We start from the raw sequence: 16061 nt of genomic DNA, 5'->3' as shown, positions 1-16061 counted from the left end.
GATTATGAAAAGCCCCGAAGGAGGAAAGTTGCCTTTGTGCCCTCTCTCTGTTAAATTACCTGCATTCAGACCAGATGACTTAACTGAATATGTTGTTATCTTAGTAATGTAGTCAAATGTTTCTTACAGCTGTCATGAATGGCTGTAGTTCATATTGCATGATGAATGTTTCAGCTTAGAGAGATCCTATGCCAATTTGCAAATTTACCCAAGTTTTAGTTCAACCTTTTGTGTTCTACCCTGATTTATTACAACACTTGGAAATCTTGAGGGCCTCATTTGTAGCAGAAGATATCTTAATATGTTTTATTTTTCCCAAGCACAAGTTTTTTTAATCTCTCCATCCTAAGCCAGCATTTGAGTAGGAAGTTCCTTCTCCACTGCTGAAATTCTTTGTGAATGGTGTTTGTATAAACTTACAATGCTAATAGAGCTAGGAAGTTGGTCTTTTGGAGAATTTCCTCAATTTAACTTTCTGTACTCCTAAGTCCAGAAAAACATCTAGCTCTTCACTCACACTAGGAGCTGCCTCTACATCCAAACTTGTGCTTTGAGTCAGTGGAAAGGGTTTTAAAATGCTGCAGGTGTTGCTCATACCAGAAGGGATTAGTAATAAAATTGATACAAATGTCACCTCTGCCTTCTCTGGCAAACCAATTCACTCCAAAAGTAGTTGTCAGTTTTTAAAACTCAAGGATTTACAAACTGACTCTGCTTATCCTCTGTGCCTGAAATAAGATATAAGACATTTTAAGAAATAGTTGACTGTATAATCAAATAAAAATCTAAACCCTTTTTCATTACTACTGTTCTTTGAATACAGGTGCATTAAAAATAAATAAATTAAAACTACCTTCTGATGCATGTTTTTCTATATAGGGTCCTTCTGGACTGAAGGAAATTTTGGATTCATTGGACAAGCATTATAATGAGGTATGGAGATTTGATGTAGTGTCTGTAAGTGTGTGTTTATGACTAAGAAGTATATATCTAAGGTAGAAATTGCCACAGTTTTCATCCCTGTGAACCACATTCCAAATTCATCCAAAAGGTAGATCTTCCCATGTTCCGTTTCTCCACCCCTGCATAGGCTCAGTCTGCTCTCCAGTCAGATACCTGCTGTGTCATCTATCATGCTTCTGTGTGTCTTACTTCCCATCCATCTTCTACTCACTTTTTTTTCCTGGTGTAACTCCAAAAGGTGGACCACTTAGCTGTTAGCATAAAGCACCAGCTCCCCATTTCTAACCCAAACTGCTGTAAACCGTGGTTGACATTTCTTCTTTCTTCACCTGCTCTCATGATCCTTAGAGTAGAGGAGAAAGACAAGGAGGCATAGTTTTAAAAGCAATCCACAAGAATTGTCGTTACACTATAGACTATTAAAAATATTGTCTCACTTATAGAACATCCTACAGCTACAAGGCCTTCATAGAAAAAAAATTTAAATCACATAGAACAGTGTTCCATGTATAAATTCTTACGACAGATTTTTCAAATCATTGAAGCCTCATTGGTACCTGTCATTGTAAGGCATTGTGATACCAAGGTCATGCAAGTTTTCTTAATTGATGCCAAACTGAGCATGTAACTGATCTGAATAGAAAATATATGTCATTCAAAGGCTGCTGTGTGATTCATGCCTTAAGTCATACAGGTCAAACCTGGAAGACAGCCATCTCTTAATATGGAAATGTGTAACTATAACATATATATATAACAGGTGAATTCCAGATATTTTTTTAATGTAGCATACCCTGATGAGTTTTTTTGGGTTTTGTTTGTTGTTTTGTTTTTTTTTTTAAATAGGGATTCTGGAGTGATATTCAGTGATTTGTCTGATATTTTTGATATTTAATCCATTCCAAATCAGTGTATCACCTTAGAACATGCGTTAGGAATTAAACATAGTTTTATATTCTGTCTTGGACAAGGACATTTTCATACCTGGAGAACTTAGTTTCTGGTTTTGATCTGCCATTTCATATGTATGGTTTGAAGTTACCTAGATTTTGCTTTTACACCTTTTGTTTTCTCACCAGTTTATTTTTTCTGCCAAAGACAGCTTTCAGTGATACCAACCCTATCAATATCATATTTATTGTAACTCAGTCCCTGCCTCTGGACTATTAATCTCTTTTACTCTTCTGGTCCCTTTAAGGTTAATTATGCAGGAGGAAATACAGTGGTGATCTTCAGGAATTGGCGTCTGTCTCCAAAGATTACATTTCTTATCACTATAAGGCTCTAAGAGTTCTTAAGGTGTCTTTTATTTCCTAATTAACAATATTCTGGAAAAAAAATGTAAACCAGCTGCTCTGTGTCTATACATTAATCATCTTTTAAATGTTGTACAGATTAACAACTTTCTTCCTCCCTCAGCTGTCTAGTTTGAAGATTTTAATGACTGTCATGAGCTATTAACTGTGCAACAAGGAAATGCTGTTTGGGTTTAGATGAGAGAGGAGATGGCTTTCTGATTGAACAAGCAGGTTTTAAGTATGCAGACTTTCTGTAACTACGTGTTCAGATCTTCCTAGAGTCAATTTAAGTCTCCAACAGGTACAGCAAACACATTAGTTTCTATGCATTTTATGATGGGAATGATATATTTCCCATCAAGGACAAGAAAAAGATATCAAAGACTGACAGCGTGTCTGTTTTGCCATTGACTATTTATTTAGGGACCAGTAACTTTCTTGTTCCCCCCACGTCATTATTATACATTATGATGAGTGCTGATTTTGTTCAATGAGTCTTCGAGGTACCAAATAATCTTTAACATTCCAGTATATAATTTGCAACATGCCTTAATTATTTGCATTTATAAGATGCTATTTCAGTGGTATTCTGAGGTTTCTGAGATTACTTACACTAGAGTAAACGGTGCTGTTGTTTTCCAACAATGAAATGTATCTTCTCGAGTATCTCACAAGGTTTTCTTTCAGTTGTTTTTTTTTAAAGTATTTTCATTGTGACCACATTTTTGTTGCTATAGAGATTTTAGTTTGCTTGTTGTTTTTTTTCCCTGAAGATACTGGTGTGGATTCTTTGCATTGGTGTTTCTAGGAAACACGAAAAATTGCTATCAAGAAATATGGGGGATCAGTGAGAGAGATCTTAAGACCCATCATAATTAATATTTCCTTTTTTTCCTGTAATTTCACTGTTTCATATGAGATTATTTGCATTTTTTCCAATGTCTGGATGATATCAATGAGTAGTTGCAATTGCACAATGTATTTATATAATTTATTGCAACCAAGCTTTTTCTGGCTCAATATCAATCACCTTACCATGTAAGGCGGCTGGAATACAAGTCTTTAAAAGCATAATTTACTTGATCCATGTAATATAGTGAAACAGAGCACTATAAATACAATTGCTGATTGCAGCAGCAAATTATGCTGAACAGCAAACCAAGATCAGCAGTCTTACTTTAGTGAAGGTGAGGGGAACCTGCTGAAGATAAGTAGTAGCATTGATCCTTAATGGGGTCAGAAACTGCTGGAGCATTTCTTCCCTCGTTGCTCTTTCTTTGTGCCTGTTCTTGCAAATCATATTAATATTTTTATATTCCTTATTATATGTCTTCTGCACTTGCAGCATAAATTAGAAACTTTGTGTGTGTCCAATACATGCATTTTTTTCTCTTTGTTATGCCAAGAAACTGGTCCTGCTCTGCTCTGTAGGTTGCGTTCCTTCAGTGACTGGTAAATGATGCCTTGTGTTTTGTGTTTATACACTCTTAGGCCTCTTCCTTTGGGTTATCTTCCCTTGCCTGGCCTTTCAAGACCTCTACTTGTCATCTTTTTTACTTATCTGTTTTCTGTACATAGATATAAGGTCACTTCAGTCAAACTTGCTTCTAAACATCTTTGGAAAGGGAATGCAGAGAAGTTTAGTCTAAAAATAAAAATAAAACCACAACACAAAGCAATTGAAACTACATCACAATCTGCTTAGGAAATGTCTCAAAATCTTTATAATTCATAATAATTTTAGATTATTATTGAATAATGTATTATTTCTTTTCTAAGACTATTTTCTTCAGCATATTTTACTTACCTTTTGTTGTAAAGAGCAAATGACCTATAAATATGGAAAAAGCATAAAAGTAGTTATTTGGTCTAATACCTTTTTTCCTCCATGTGTGCGAAACAAATGCACAACTCAGATTTAATCATAACTCACAGTATACTCATAATAACAGACACCTAAATTGTTCTCAATCAAGCAGTAGTCAACTGCTTCTCAGCAATACTTCCATTCTCTTCTTTAGTTATCTGACTGCTATCTGTTATCTGGAGCTCATTTTGATAATTAGGGTGGTAACTGTGTTATGAACCCTACACACTGAAGAAGATCCTTTGGGACATTAACATTTATAGAAGAATTATTAATTTTATTCAGGTTATGTTCAGTTACGAACTTCTGCAAATATTAACAGAGTCTAAATATCACTTCTATTCATCAAGTTCTATCCCATTATAGAGATATGGAAACTGGATCATGGCAAGGAGAGCTGGCTTGCTCAGGCTTCCCAATCAGCCCAGTGGCAGATGTTCTAGAACTTCAATTCCTTGAGTCTCGTGTCATTTTTCAGGGGCATAGGTGTTGTTGCTTTTTCCATTGTCATTAAAAAAAAAAAACCCACATGTTGTCCTTAGATAATCTGAGCCTGGCTTTGTTAAGAGGAAAATGTTTGCTTTCTTTTTTATGGTGTCTCTACCTTGTACAGAAGAGTAAATAGATGCAGTGCCATAATACATGATCAGGTATCCAACCTGAACCCCTGGTCCTTATATCTGCCTGTTTTCTTTGAGGAGCAGTGTGAGAAGTCTGTTGACCATATTCATTCCATCTCCTGCCTCACTGCAGTAGTAGACTTTAATTAGTTCTGGTTTACATATCCTGCTGCTCGAATGTAAAAAGCTTGTGGGGTTTGCCATATATTTTTCTTGTTCTAACACACTAGAGAAATCTACTGTAATAATGAGCACAAAAATATGTTCTTTACATTGAGATAAGAAAAAATAATAACAGATTTGCATATCAATATTCAACACAGACACTTCATTTTATGCTTTTGTTCATCTGCTCATCTGATTGGAGTATGAATGCATGACAAAAGATGTGTTCCTGCAATACTTTACTTAGATGTGCTGCATAGGCATTTAGTATCCCTTTCTAGTAGCAAATTAGGACTTCTGAATTTACATACTGTTAAATTACATGAAATTATGATGGTAAATAAATTATTACTGTAAATAAATGGTGGCATGTTCTGTTCTCTGATCTTTGTGGGGAAATTTCTTCACAGAGTGATACAAAACTACTAGGATTACTTGGGACCCCTGGACCTAAAGGCCAGAAGGGAGACACTGTAAGTGTTTTGGATTAAATCTGGAGAAATTTCAAAGCTCCTATCTAACCTGTCTCTGCCACTCTTAACACAGTATCTTTTATTTGTTTTATAACAATCATCTTTGAAGCTATAGATTGTCTATATGACTGGCTCTTTCATCTGTGTAGTCCAGTACTCACCATGCCATCCTTTAGGTGCAGCACATGAGCCTTTCTACTCTAATCTATGATAACTAGAAAGGAAAAATGCAGAAAGAATTATGTATTGTTTCTCTAACACTTTCTGAGAAGTCAAATGAGTTGCCCTCCTGGTTAGGGGGAAAAAAATATAATATTTTTAGTAGTAAATCATGAACCTTTACATCAGATTCTCTGTAGCAAAGGGACTTGCTGTACCAAAAGTACTTATAGTCAGCCTATAAAAGTTATGTGAAGGTCAGATTCTGAATCCACAATATATGACAATAAATTGTTTATAGGCATCTGTGCTGTTTAAACAGTGGAATGAATTTTTGACAATTGGATGCCTATTAAACTTCAAAGAAAATAAACAAAAGCTCTGGGTATGTCAGAGGATTGACTTTTTTTTCATTGAGAAACCTGCAGATTGCTAAATACAGCAGTGATTTATATTAATTTGAAGATTATTAATTTGCCCACAGAACAAAGTATAGTTATAGGAGAGATAGAGTTTATTTGCATTTTTTAGAATATATATATTTATTTATTTATTAATATAATTTATTTATTCAAAGGGTCAAAAAGGAGAGTTGGGAAGCACCGGTGCAAAAGGAGAAAAGGTAAATCCTTATTCTGTGCTTATGTGTGATACTAGAATATGGCTGAGCTTACTGATTATGAATCAAATCTTGAAAAGCATACTCAGAATCAAGAAAGATGTAGGAAAAGCTGTCAGTCTGTGAATATCCTTGAGAGAGTATTTACATATGCAAGTAAATTTCCCTCTTCCAACAGCTCACGAAGTCCTAAACTATAAACACGTTCAGACTTCTATTGAATGCCAGTTTAAAATTATGTTTATATGAGCTAATGACCCATGAAAGCCTCATAAATTAAGTGCCGTTCATACTTTTTCAACTTAGAAATGCAATATTCAATATTTATATGAATAATCAGGAGTCTTAAAATTATAACATTTATAAATAATCTTCCTAATTTAATATCTTTCAGTTTAAGCTTAAATTTTCCAGAAAGATTTAAGATGGGAGAATGTACTGGGTAATAGCTGTTTATTGTGTTTTTCCAGAAACATGTGATGGACCCAATTCCTCATCCACTGAATAACTGGCATTATGCTATTCAGCTGTTAGGCTCCCAGTTGGCATCTTTTGTCATATACTTGGGAATGAACAGATTTCATACAGGCAGAAACTTTTTTGCTCTATCCATACGAGAGATTCATGATTTTGTCTGTTATAAAGCAGTTGTGTTGGAGAAGTCAGATTTGTACACTGCTCCAATGCATCATCACTGTCTTTTTAGTTAATGTTCCTGACCCTCCTTTGTGCTCCTGCTTGATGTTTTTTCCCTTTGTAGTCATGTCTTCTCATTAAATCAGTATCATCTCTCAAGCAAACTTATGTGGCCCATATATTCATATTTGATATAGATTAGAAAAAAACCAAAACTCCAAAACTTTCTCAAGGGTCAGGCATATAAAAGCCAGGCATATAAACTATTTACCATTTGAAATAAATTTATGTTCACCTCTTCCCTGTGTTTCCATAGGGAGAACCTTCTGAAAAAGGGGACAAGGGAGATCCAGTAAGTAAAGCTACATGCTGACCTGATGTGAAGAATTTCCATTTGATATGATTTTCATATTGTATTCCTGCTGTAATTCTTTAGTTTGTACACTTTTATTATATTCAGTGATTATGTGGCTATGATAGCATGCTTAATTTCTCCTTCTTACATGTGCATCAAGTTCACACAGGTTATACATAAAAAACAGATTTGCTCTGTTTTTAACCATTTCTGCAGTTGGGTACAGCCCATCAACTGAGTTTAAAGGGCATGGGTTTTTTTTGTTCTCTGAAGGTTCTTTCTTCCTTTCAGTTATTTCACAGAATTATATGTGGTCTGAACTGTATTATTTTTATTGTTTTACCAGTTTTCAGTGTGGTTTTTAACATCTGGCAGTTTTCTTATAACCATATTATGTGTCTGTAATTTTTTGTTATTTTGGGGGATATTTTCAGAACACTAATTTTTTGAGTCTGTTCACATGCATTACTTATTTTTAATTAACTATTGTCTTCTTTTGTGACATTTGACAAAAGCTAGTTAAGTTGTTTAATATACAACTGAAGGTTGCTCAGTTACTTGTGATTAACAAACATAGTGTAATAACCAAAATAAGGCATACTATAATAATATGTGGTTTTGGAGATGAATAGTATGTCACCAGTAGTGATTTAGTTGTGACAAAAAGGCTTTAGACTGGGGAAGCTCTTAATGAAATATCATGTTTTCAAATGATTTTTCTTTAAAATGCTATGGAAACCAGCAAAGCTAATTAGTTTCAAAGAGGAAAGCTTTTTTCTTTCACGCTTTCTCAGTATTTGTTCAGTTTGCAAGCTATATCATAGTATTTTAAGATAGCAAATTAAACTCTTAGTTGATCCTAGTTAAAGTTTTAACTGCTTATGGTTGTACCTGCTGTTTTCAGGGAGAAATTGGAATGGAGGGATCAAAAGGAAATAAGGTATTTTTTTACTTGTACACATTGCATACATCACTGGTGTACATAGCTGGTACTGGGAGAGATAACAGTAAATTTGGATTATTTTTTTTCTCATACCATATCAATAGGGTGAAACAGGAGACCCTGGACCACCTGGTCTTATGGGAAATCCAGGATCAAAGGTACGTGAAAAGTATTATTGTGATATTAGCAGCCATTACATTATATGCTATTATGCAAGAGAACTCTGAATGTTATCAACCCTTTAGCTAGTATGAATGAAAAGAGGGTGCAAATAATTTCTATCAAAAGGTTTTTTGCATGGATCTTGGCTATTTGACTTTTAGTTCATAAAATTCTTGTTGATCTCTGTTTCACTCAGCAAGGAATATTCATGCAAGGCATACATGTTATTTGGTTACTCAAGAATATGAACACCCATTTTGCAGGTATAAATCCCCTAACAACTGGGTGTATGCTCTTTATCCATCTTTTATCCATCAATGAGATAAGGAATAACCCTGCCAGTACATTATCAGTTCCCATGTTTAATCCCATGAGACTGCATGTAATGTTAAAGTAGTCATTGCCTTGCTTTGAAGAAAGTAACTGAAGCACCATTTGTTCTTGTGTATCTCTCATGATGCCCTGATTAAGAGAGGGAAAGCAAACTCTCTACATCTTACTCCATGTAGAAGAAAATTATTAATGCCTGGTATTTAAATTTATTTATATATAAGAATGCTTTACACTGAGTTTAAAACAGGTTTATTGTCTTTTACCTCAAGCGTGTGCTATATATCATTTCACAGGGACTACAAGGACCTCCAGGACCTGTTGGACCCAGAGGACCACCAGGAGAAGTTGTATGTATTGTGTGATTTCAACAAGCTGTAAGTGTGGTGTGGGAACCAGTTAGCCAGTGAAGCAGTACCACCAAAGTTATAGGTGCTCCTTCTCTGGGTGGTACTACAGCAATAAGCCACCGAAGCACAGTAGTATGGGATGCCTCAAGATAGAGTTCTGCTGTTTGCTTTTGTTCTTTTTGTCCTTATATTACAATCTGTACAAGTAATAAGGATGATAATATGAATTTGCACAGATACTTAATGCTACAATAATCATTTATCTCATGAAAATAAGTGAAATTTGAAAGAATCTCTAGCAAAGTTTTAATAATGTTGTATTGTGAGCTGGAAAGAACCGTGTGTATGAGCAAAATGTGAAGAAACAGAAAATAAGAGTATCCCAAGGATTTAAACACGTCCTTCCTTATTTCTGTCTGTGGTTTTAGAACCATAGAATCATAGAATGGTTAAGGTTGGAAGGGACCTTAAAGATCATCAGGTTCCAACCTCCCTGCTATGAGCAGAGAACCCTACCACTAGACCAGGATGCACAAAGCTTCATCCAGCCTGGCCTGAAAAACTTCCAGGGAGGGGGCTTCCACAACCTCCCAGGTAACCCATTCCAGTGCATTACCACCCTCATCTTTCTGATGTCTAACCTAAATCTCCCCTCTTTCAGTTTAAAACCATTACCCCTTGTCCTATCATTACACTCTCTGGTGAAAAGCCCCTCCCCAGCTTTCCTGTAGGCCCCTTCAGGTACTGGAAGGTGCTATAAGGTCTCCCTGGAGCCTTCTCTTTTCCAGGCTGAACAGCCCCAACTCTCTCAGCCTGTCTTCATAGCAGAGTTGCTCCAGGCCTTTGATCTCTTGGTGGCCCTTCTCTGCAGCTGCACCTACCAGCTCCCTCAAGACTCATGGATAGACCCCATCAGGTCCCATAGACTTGTGCACAGTCAGGTTCTTTAGACAGCCACAAACCAGTTGGGGGTGCTTCGTTCTCCCAGTCCTTGCATTCTCTTCAGAGCTGTTTTACTTCCTGTTAAAGGGGTAAAGATCGAGAAGTTGAACAGAATAAACAATTGTGTATTATGTTAGCATTTAGGTCAGATTTATGAGTAAAAGTCATATTCAGAGGAAGACATAATTCTGTTAAAACTAGGGACAATATTAACATCTTTAGCTAGAATAGAAGTATTGGTTGGAAAGTATTTAAAAGAAATCCCTTGTTTAAATTATTGTTCAATAGATTAAATTACTGAAAATGTTCTGCAGAAACTAGAATGAGAGATTAGTCTTATGATTGCCAGTTCATTTTCCAGTGTAATTGTGCAGTGGATTACTGACTGTCATAAAGTGTCTAAAGCCATTACATGGCTGCTGTAGGTGAAAAATAGCTTGATTTTTGAACACTGACAGGAGGCAAATGATAGGTCTGTGTTTGTGTTTTCCATGTGAGAATTTCAAAACCTGAACTGTAAACTCTCAAGCAGAAACCTGCTGCTTGTTAGATGCAACTGCAAGGACTGCTTTTCAATTTTGATAGTACCTGGCCTAAACAGAAGTGGCATATCCCAGGGTCTCCAGTTAATAAAGAGACATGAGACAGGCTCACCGGTTTGGAAGCTGATCACTTGTTTTGCTTCTGCACATAGACTATTTGGATGGCAAGAACTGAGGGGTGCAGGTACCCAGAAGAAAGGTTCCTGAAAGGAAAGAGATGTTGTCTCAAGAAAGAAGGGCAAGATCTGGGCTGGAGAAAAAGTCCTGGAAGTGGGGGAAAGTTGTGGAGATCAGGGATATGCGTAGAAAAAAATTTCTAGGGACCTTGACCACTAATACCTGGGACTGGTAACTGTGAACAGCTGCACAACACAAAACAAGATAACTTGCTGCCCAATCATCTCGGACGAACAACAATCTCCCTGCTGGAAAGAGAAGTCAGAATTATGTTCATTGGAGCAATGCTAACAGGGGAACAAGTGCAATAATCAAGATGGATAAAAGCTCTTATCTCACTGATTCTTGAATAAACCCCAGTATCCAGATCCACTACAGGCTCTTAGATGCTGTCTAAAGCAGGACACAGAAGATTTATTGAACCTTGAGATCATGGGCTGCTGAGGGAGGCCCTCCAGGATGTCAGGGTGATGGGACACCTCACCAGAAATGCCTGTAACCTTTATGCCTGTGGGCGCAAAACTGATGGCTCTAGATTGTCGAGATAGTGGAGCAGTTTCAGCAGAGTTTTGATGTTCCAGTAGTTCTTAGGTTTCGGGTTCCCCACATTCAGCTCTGCCAGGTGGTTAGGGTTTCTCAAGGTGATGGAACCTCCTTCATGGGGGTTTTAGTGTGCCTTCAGTAAACCTTGTGCTGCTGGGTCTGCTGGCCTGTCAGGATCTATCAAACTGGTTGAAGCCTCCCCTGAGATCCAGCATGTCTGTAACTCTTGTGCCTCTGGACAGAAAGAGCTTGGGTGAAACTTCGATCCAGGCTGAATACCAAAGGAAACATACTAAATTATTAGACAATGTTATATTACACTAGAAAGTTCCCTGGGCTTTTGGGTTGACACCTTAACATAGCAGAAGAGGTGGCTGGCTGTCTTCCTTCCAAATTATGGCGCAATCCTTTTTTAGAGTTCCAGGCTACTATATTCTGCCTAATCCCCCATGTAAACGAAAATTAGGTTTTGGTCCACAACAAGGGTGCTGTCACATAACAAGTAGCACCTATCCCATCTCCCTGGTTCTCCTCCCTCCCTTTATAAACCATATAAGGTTTTTTATGTCCTATTTTGGAGGTTTGAGAGTTTATATCTAAGAAGTGGACCAAGAAAAGCTGACAATGGAGAGCTTGGCTTTAGCCTATTAATTAAGCTATTCACCTGAAAAGAAGTGGGATTTTGATCTTTGCTCTGTGATTTGTTTTGGTTTTTATCTTATTTCTACAAAAAGAAGCATCTGGGAGCTGGTGTTGCTGTCTTGGGCCTTTAGCTCTGTGACTACTTTGTGGAAGTGAACTCTGAATTTGAATAGACTTTTAAGTAATATACTTTGATAATATTAAAATACAATTCTCAGTGGTGCACAGCTGTCAGACTTTTTATTGTTGACCTGTTAAAAGTCTCAGGGATATAAACAAAGTGACACCTGGAGTACAACGTTTTCAACTCCTGGCAGGGAAAAAAAGACTCGTATTAAAAGCTGTGTGTAGTAATTTTGTACTGTGTTACTTATTGACCATTTCTTTATACCTTACTTTCCTACTCAGCTCAGGCACACATTTTACCTCTCTTCTGTAGCAATAGTTTGTAATCCTTTTCTGCTGTGCTTCTCGTTATATACAGATCCTTTGAAAGATCACAAAACACTGCATTTCTGTTTTGCTTGTGTCATCATCCTGCCTGAGTTCATCATTGCTGCTTTTAAAAATGCTGCTCTGCTGGGTCTTTGATCAAGTAACAGATAAATGCAATATATAATACATATAGATCCTAGATATAGATGAACTTGAAGACTCATATTTGTACATACAATTCTAGTATATAAAAAAAACAACAAACATATTCTAGACAACTGTATATAGCTGCAGGTTTGTTGTTTTTTTTATCTTCTATAGCTGAAACATTATGGATTGACAATTGTAATAAATCATATTATGCAGCCTTATGAAAATGATGAAATATTAAAAATGGTTTTACTGTCACTTAAGTGATTGAAAACTTCTACAGCAAGTAAGACTTGTTTATCTCCTTTTCAAAGGAAATTTTTCTTAGTTTCATAGAAACTTAGTTTCCATTCCAGAGTAAGTATCATGCTTATATGTTACTATTCAGTTTAGAAGATGTTATCATTTAGTGTGGAAATTACTGGTGTTCTTAATGAAGGGCTTGATACTACATTTGGTTGAATAGCATGGAAGGGTTATGGGAAAAGTTTTTTGTTTGTTACAGCGTAGTAAGAGAGCACAATTTAACCTTCCCTGTTATTTAAATAAGCTTCTGTTTAGATTTTATTCTGTTTCTGTGCATATATAGCAAATTCTTAATGAAAAGGGCAAGGAAAAATGCTGAAGTTAGTATTAAAGTGTGAGAGATGAGAAGATTTAGGCAAAAGAAAAGATAGCATTTATTTGTTCTGCTGAAAATATTTGCTGTCCATTAAGTATCTAAAACATTCTAAAGAAATTGGGTGGATTAAGTAGTGTGCAGAAATGCATTGAGGCTTTTATGATGCAAAAATGAGACACTAACTAGTGTAGGAAATCATGCAACCCTTCATAGGCACAAAAGATGAAACACTTATTTAAAACTCAATTTTGTACCTGCTACTGCTGCCTTCCTTGAAAAATGATTGATTTTCCAGACTTGGAATTATTTTGAAGTGGAAGAAATAAATGTGTCAGTCTGCCATTCTGCCATGCTAGGATCCAGAAAATAACCATGATAATTGCATTTCAACTTAAAGAAAAAATATTCATATATTTGATTAAAGGAGCATTCATTAACTTCTAGTCTTTAACATTTTGGATCAACAGTAATGTGTAAACTAATTTTAATCTGTAATTTTAGAGAATTTTTAAGGGAATAACTATAAAAATTTACAGTTGTATTTTTATTAATTCCAGGGTTTACCAGGAGAGCATGGGGTACCAGGATACCCAGGAATTAAAGGAGATAAGGTAAATTTTAAGTGCTTTAATTAAGCTTGGTATATTAAAGCATATTAGACTGTCAATTCTGAATAAACCTTTTATCCTTCTGTAATGCATCTGTGTGGCTGTTTTTTGAACTGATTTTAAAATGTACAAGCAGCAAGCCCTGTCTGCTCCTCAGAGATGCTGCAGGCCACTATGGCAATCCAATTACTCTTTAGATTTATAATGTAAGTAATATTTCAAGGAGGTTGCATTGGGCTGTTACATTAAAACTGTGCAGTGCAGAAATGTCAGTTAAGGTCCTGACCAGAGAACCGCCTTTTCAGTACAGTGTTCTACTCAGATTAATGTGCAAAATCCTTCACAGTCAGGCATATTCATCTTGGTAGTGCACTGGAGCAGCTGTACCATCTCAAATGTGAACCAAGGCTGGGATCACAGAGTCATAGCATCATAGAAGGGTTTGTGTTGGAAGGGCCCTCAAAGATCATCTAGTTCCAACCCCCCTCCATGGGCAGGGACACCTCTCACTGAACCAGGTTGCTCAAAGCCCCATCCAAGCAGCCCTTGAACACTTCCAGGGAGGGGGCAGCCACAGCTTCTCTGGGAAACTTGTTCCAGTGTCTCACCACCCTCAAAGTTAAGAATGTCATCCTAATGTCTAATGTAAATCTACCCTCTTCCAGTTTTAAGCCATTACCCCTTGTCCTATTGCCATATGCCCTTATAAATGTCCCTACCCAGCTTTCCTGCAGGCCCCAAGGGATCTCTTTATGGCATTGTATTTTGCTGTGTAGAAAACCCTTAGTTAGAATTCAGCTACATCAGCAAGAGTTAAAAATGGTATGTGTTTATATATTGAATGTAAAGAAAGGGAGAAAGCATATACTGTAAGATATGTGATGTGTCATAGTATTTATAGATTGTGGAGTAGAAGGGAAACTGATAAAATCCATTAGTAGTTTGAAGAAGTGACATGATTAAAAGGCAGGAGAAGAAAATAACCATGGAACAATAACAGTAAGATACTTGTCTTTTTTTTCCTCTATTCCTTATCAAACTCCTGGCACTTTCTAGGACAATCTTGATAATGTTTAGGGTTTTTTTTCATAAGAGAAAATTCTCACATTTCAATTAATAATTCAGATTTATCTTTTAGGGGGATCCAGGTGGGATTATAGGACCACCCGGACATCCAGGTCCAAAAGGTGACACTGGGCCCCCTGGACCAAGTCTGCCTGGAACACCAGTAAGCCCATAAATCTGAAAAGGCTTTTATTATTTTATTTCTTGTGGTGAACTGTGCAATTGTTCAGTTAAAGACATCAGTAGAAGTATTTTTCAGACGTAATTTCAAAGTTCAAATATACGTCATAGTGGTATTATAAGTGCATTAAAATATGGTCTAGAATTCTGTATTGTTAGTGCAGAGCTCACAAATAATCATAGTGACAGTGCTATTAAAAAGAAAGACATTTATAAATCTGTCGCTAATTTTGGAAATGAAGTTCAGTTATTTGCTTTGATTTCAAAACATAATTTGTTTTTTGGGGGGGTTTGTTTGTTTTTTAGGGTCCCACTGGTATTCCAGGAAACCCAGGTCCACGGGGACCAAAGGTATATAAAAAATACTGGTTTTTAAAAGAAAAAAAGCAACACAAAAAACAGGATAATAGGCTAGTTTATATTTTCAGACATGTTGTAACTGAAAACTTTGTATTCTTCTCAGGGAGAAAGAGGAGTACCCGGTGTACAAGGAGCACCTGGGGAGATGGGCCCCCCTGGAATAGGCATTCAGGGATCACCAGTAAGTATAGTGACACTAAGAATTTGAGCTTCTCATTCTGCATCACTGAGAAACTGTAACAAATAGACAAAGGATAGTAAAAAGTCATTACATGAACTTCCTTCTGACTTGACTCACAACTCAACATCTTTTCCCTTTATCCAGACCCCCAAAAATGTAGTGATAAGTAAGAAAATGGAAGCCTTGGAGAACTGAGAGGGTCAATGGCTACTGTACAGATGTGCTTCCTAGTAATGATGTTGAGACATCTTCATACTGTGTCTGTTTATAAGCAACAATTGTTTGCACTTGTCAGCAAAATTCAGCCTGAGTGCTGGTGCAAGAGAAGAAGCATATTCAACACTGTAGATTATGACATTTTGAAATTTATACTGGTACTGGAAAAGGCAGAGACACATGGAAGAGAAGTGGAAGGCTTTGCATCAGCTCCCAGATTTTGAATTTGTGATGTCTGTAATTGCAAGCTTAAGTCTACTGCCTGTAAAAAAGAACTTTACAGTGCCAGGAACTATGCCAGAGAACAGTAACATTCTGATTTTGAACAGCTTTCCTCATGCATCTCTGTGCAGTTTAAATTCAACATGAAGCACATTGATGCAGCGCATCTAGAGCTTTCATACTAAAAAGATGTTGCATTTAAGTGCTTCTGCTATTCCACTTGTTTCCCAGGTTTC

General features: G+C 36.5%; 1 protein-coding gene across 3 annotated transcripts in view; it reads left to right on the top strand.

The window, feature by feature from the left end:
• Nucleotides 1-16061, top strand: part of COL19A1 (collagen type XIX alpha 1 chain) — a 182040-nt gene that overhangs the window by 127583 nt on the left and 38396 nt on the right. For all 3 annotated transcript variants that reach the window (XM_051615561.1, XM_051615562.1, XM_051615563.1), the window contains 11 exons: nucleotides 880-933; nucleotides 5324-5386; nucleotides 6123-6167; nucleotides 7117-7152; nucleotides 8060-8095; nucleotides 8203-8256; nucleotides 8887-8940; nucleotides 13551-13604; nucleotides 14740-14829; nucleotides 15153-15197; nucleotides 15310-15387. In XM_051615561.1, coding sequence (XP_051471521.1) covers nucleotides 880-933; nucleotides 5324-5386; nucleotides 6123-6167; nucleotides 7117-7152; nucleotides 8060-8095; nucleotides 8203-8256; nucleotides 8887-8940; nucleotides 13551-13604; nucleotides 14740-14829; nucleotides 15153-15197; nucleotides 15310-15387 — 609 coding nt within the window. The remainder of the gene's footprint in view (nucleotides 1-879; nucleotides 934-5323; nucleotides 5387-6122; nucleotides 6168-7116; nucleotides 7153-8059; nucleotides 8096-8202; nucleotides 8257-8886; nucleotides 8941-13550; nucleotides 13605-14739; nucleotides 14830-15152; nucleotides 15198-15309; nucleotides 15388-16061) is intronic.

The sequence above is a fragment of the Apus apus genome, chromosome 3 (genome assembly GCF_020740795.1).
Source record: "Apus apus isolate bApuApu2 chromosome 3, bApuApu2.pri.cur, whole genome shotgun sequence".
Classification (NCBI taxonomy): Eukaryota; Metazoa; Chordata; class Aves; order Apodiformes; family Apodidae; genus Apus; species Apus apus.
This window is presented reverse-complemented; position numbering and strand designations above follow the sequence as displayed.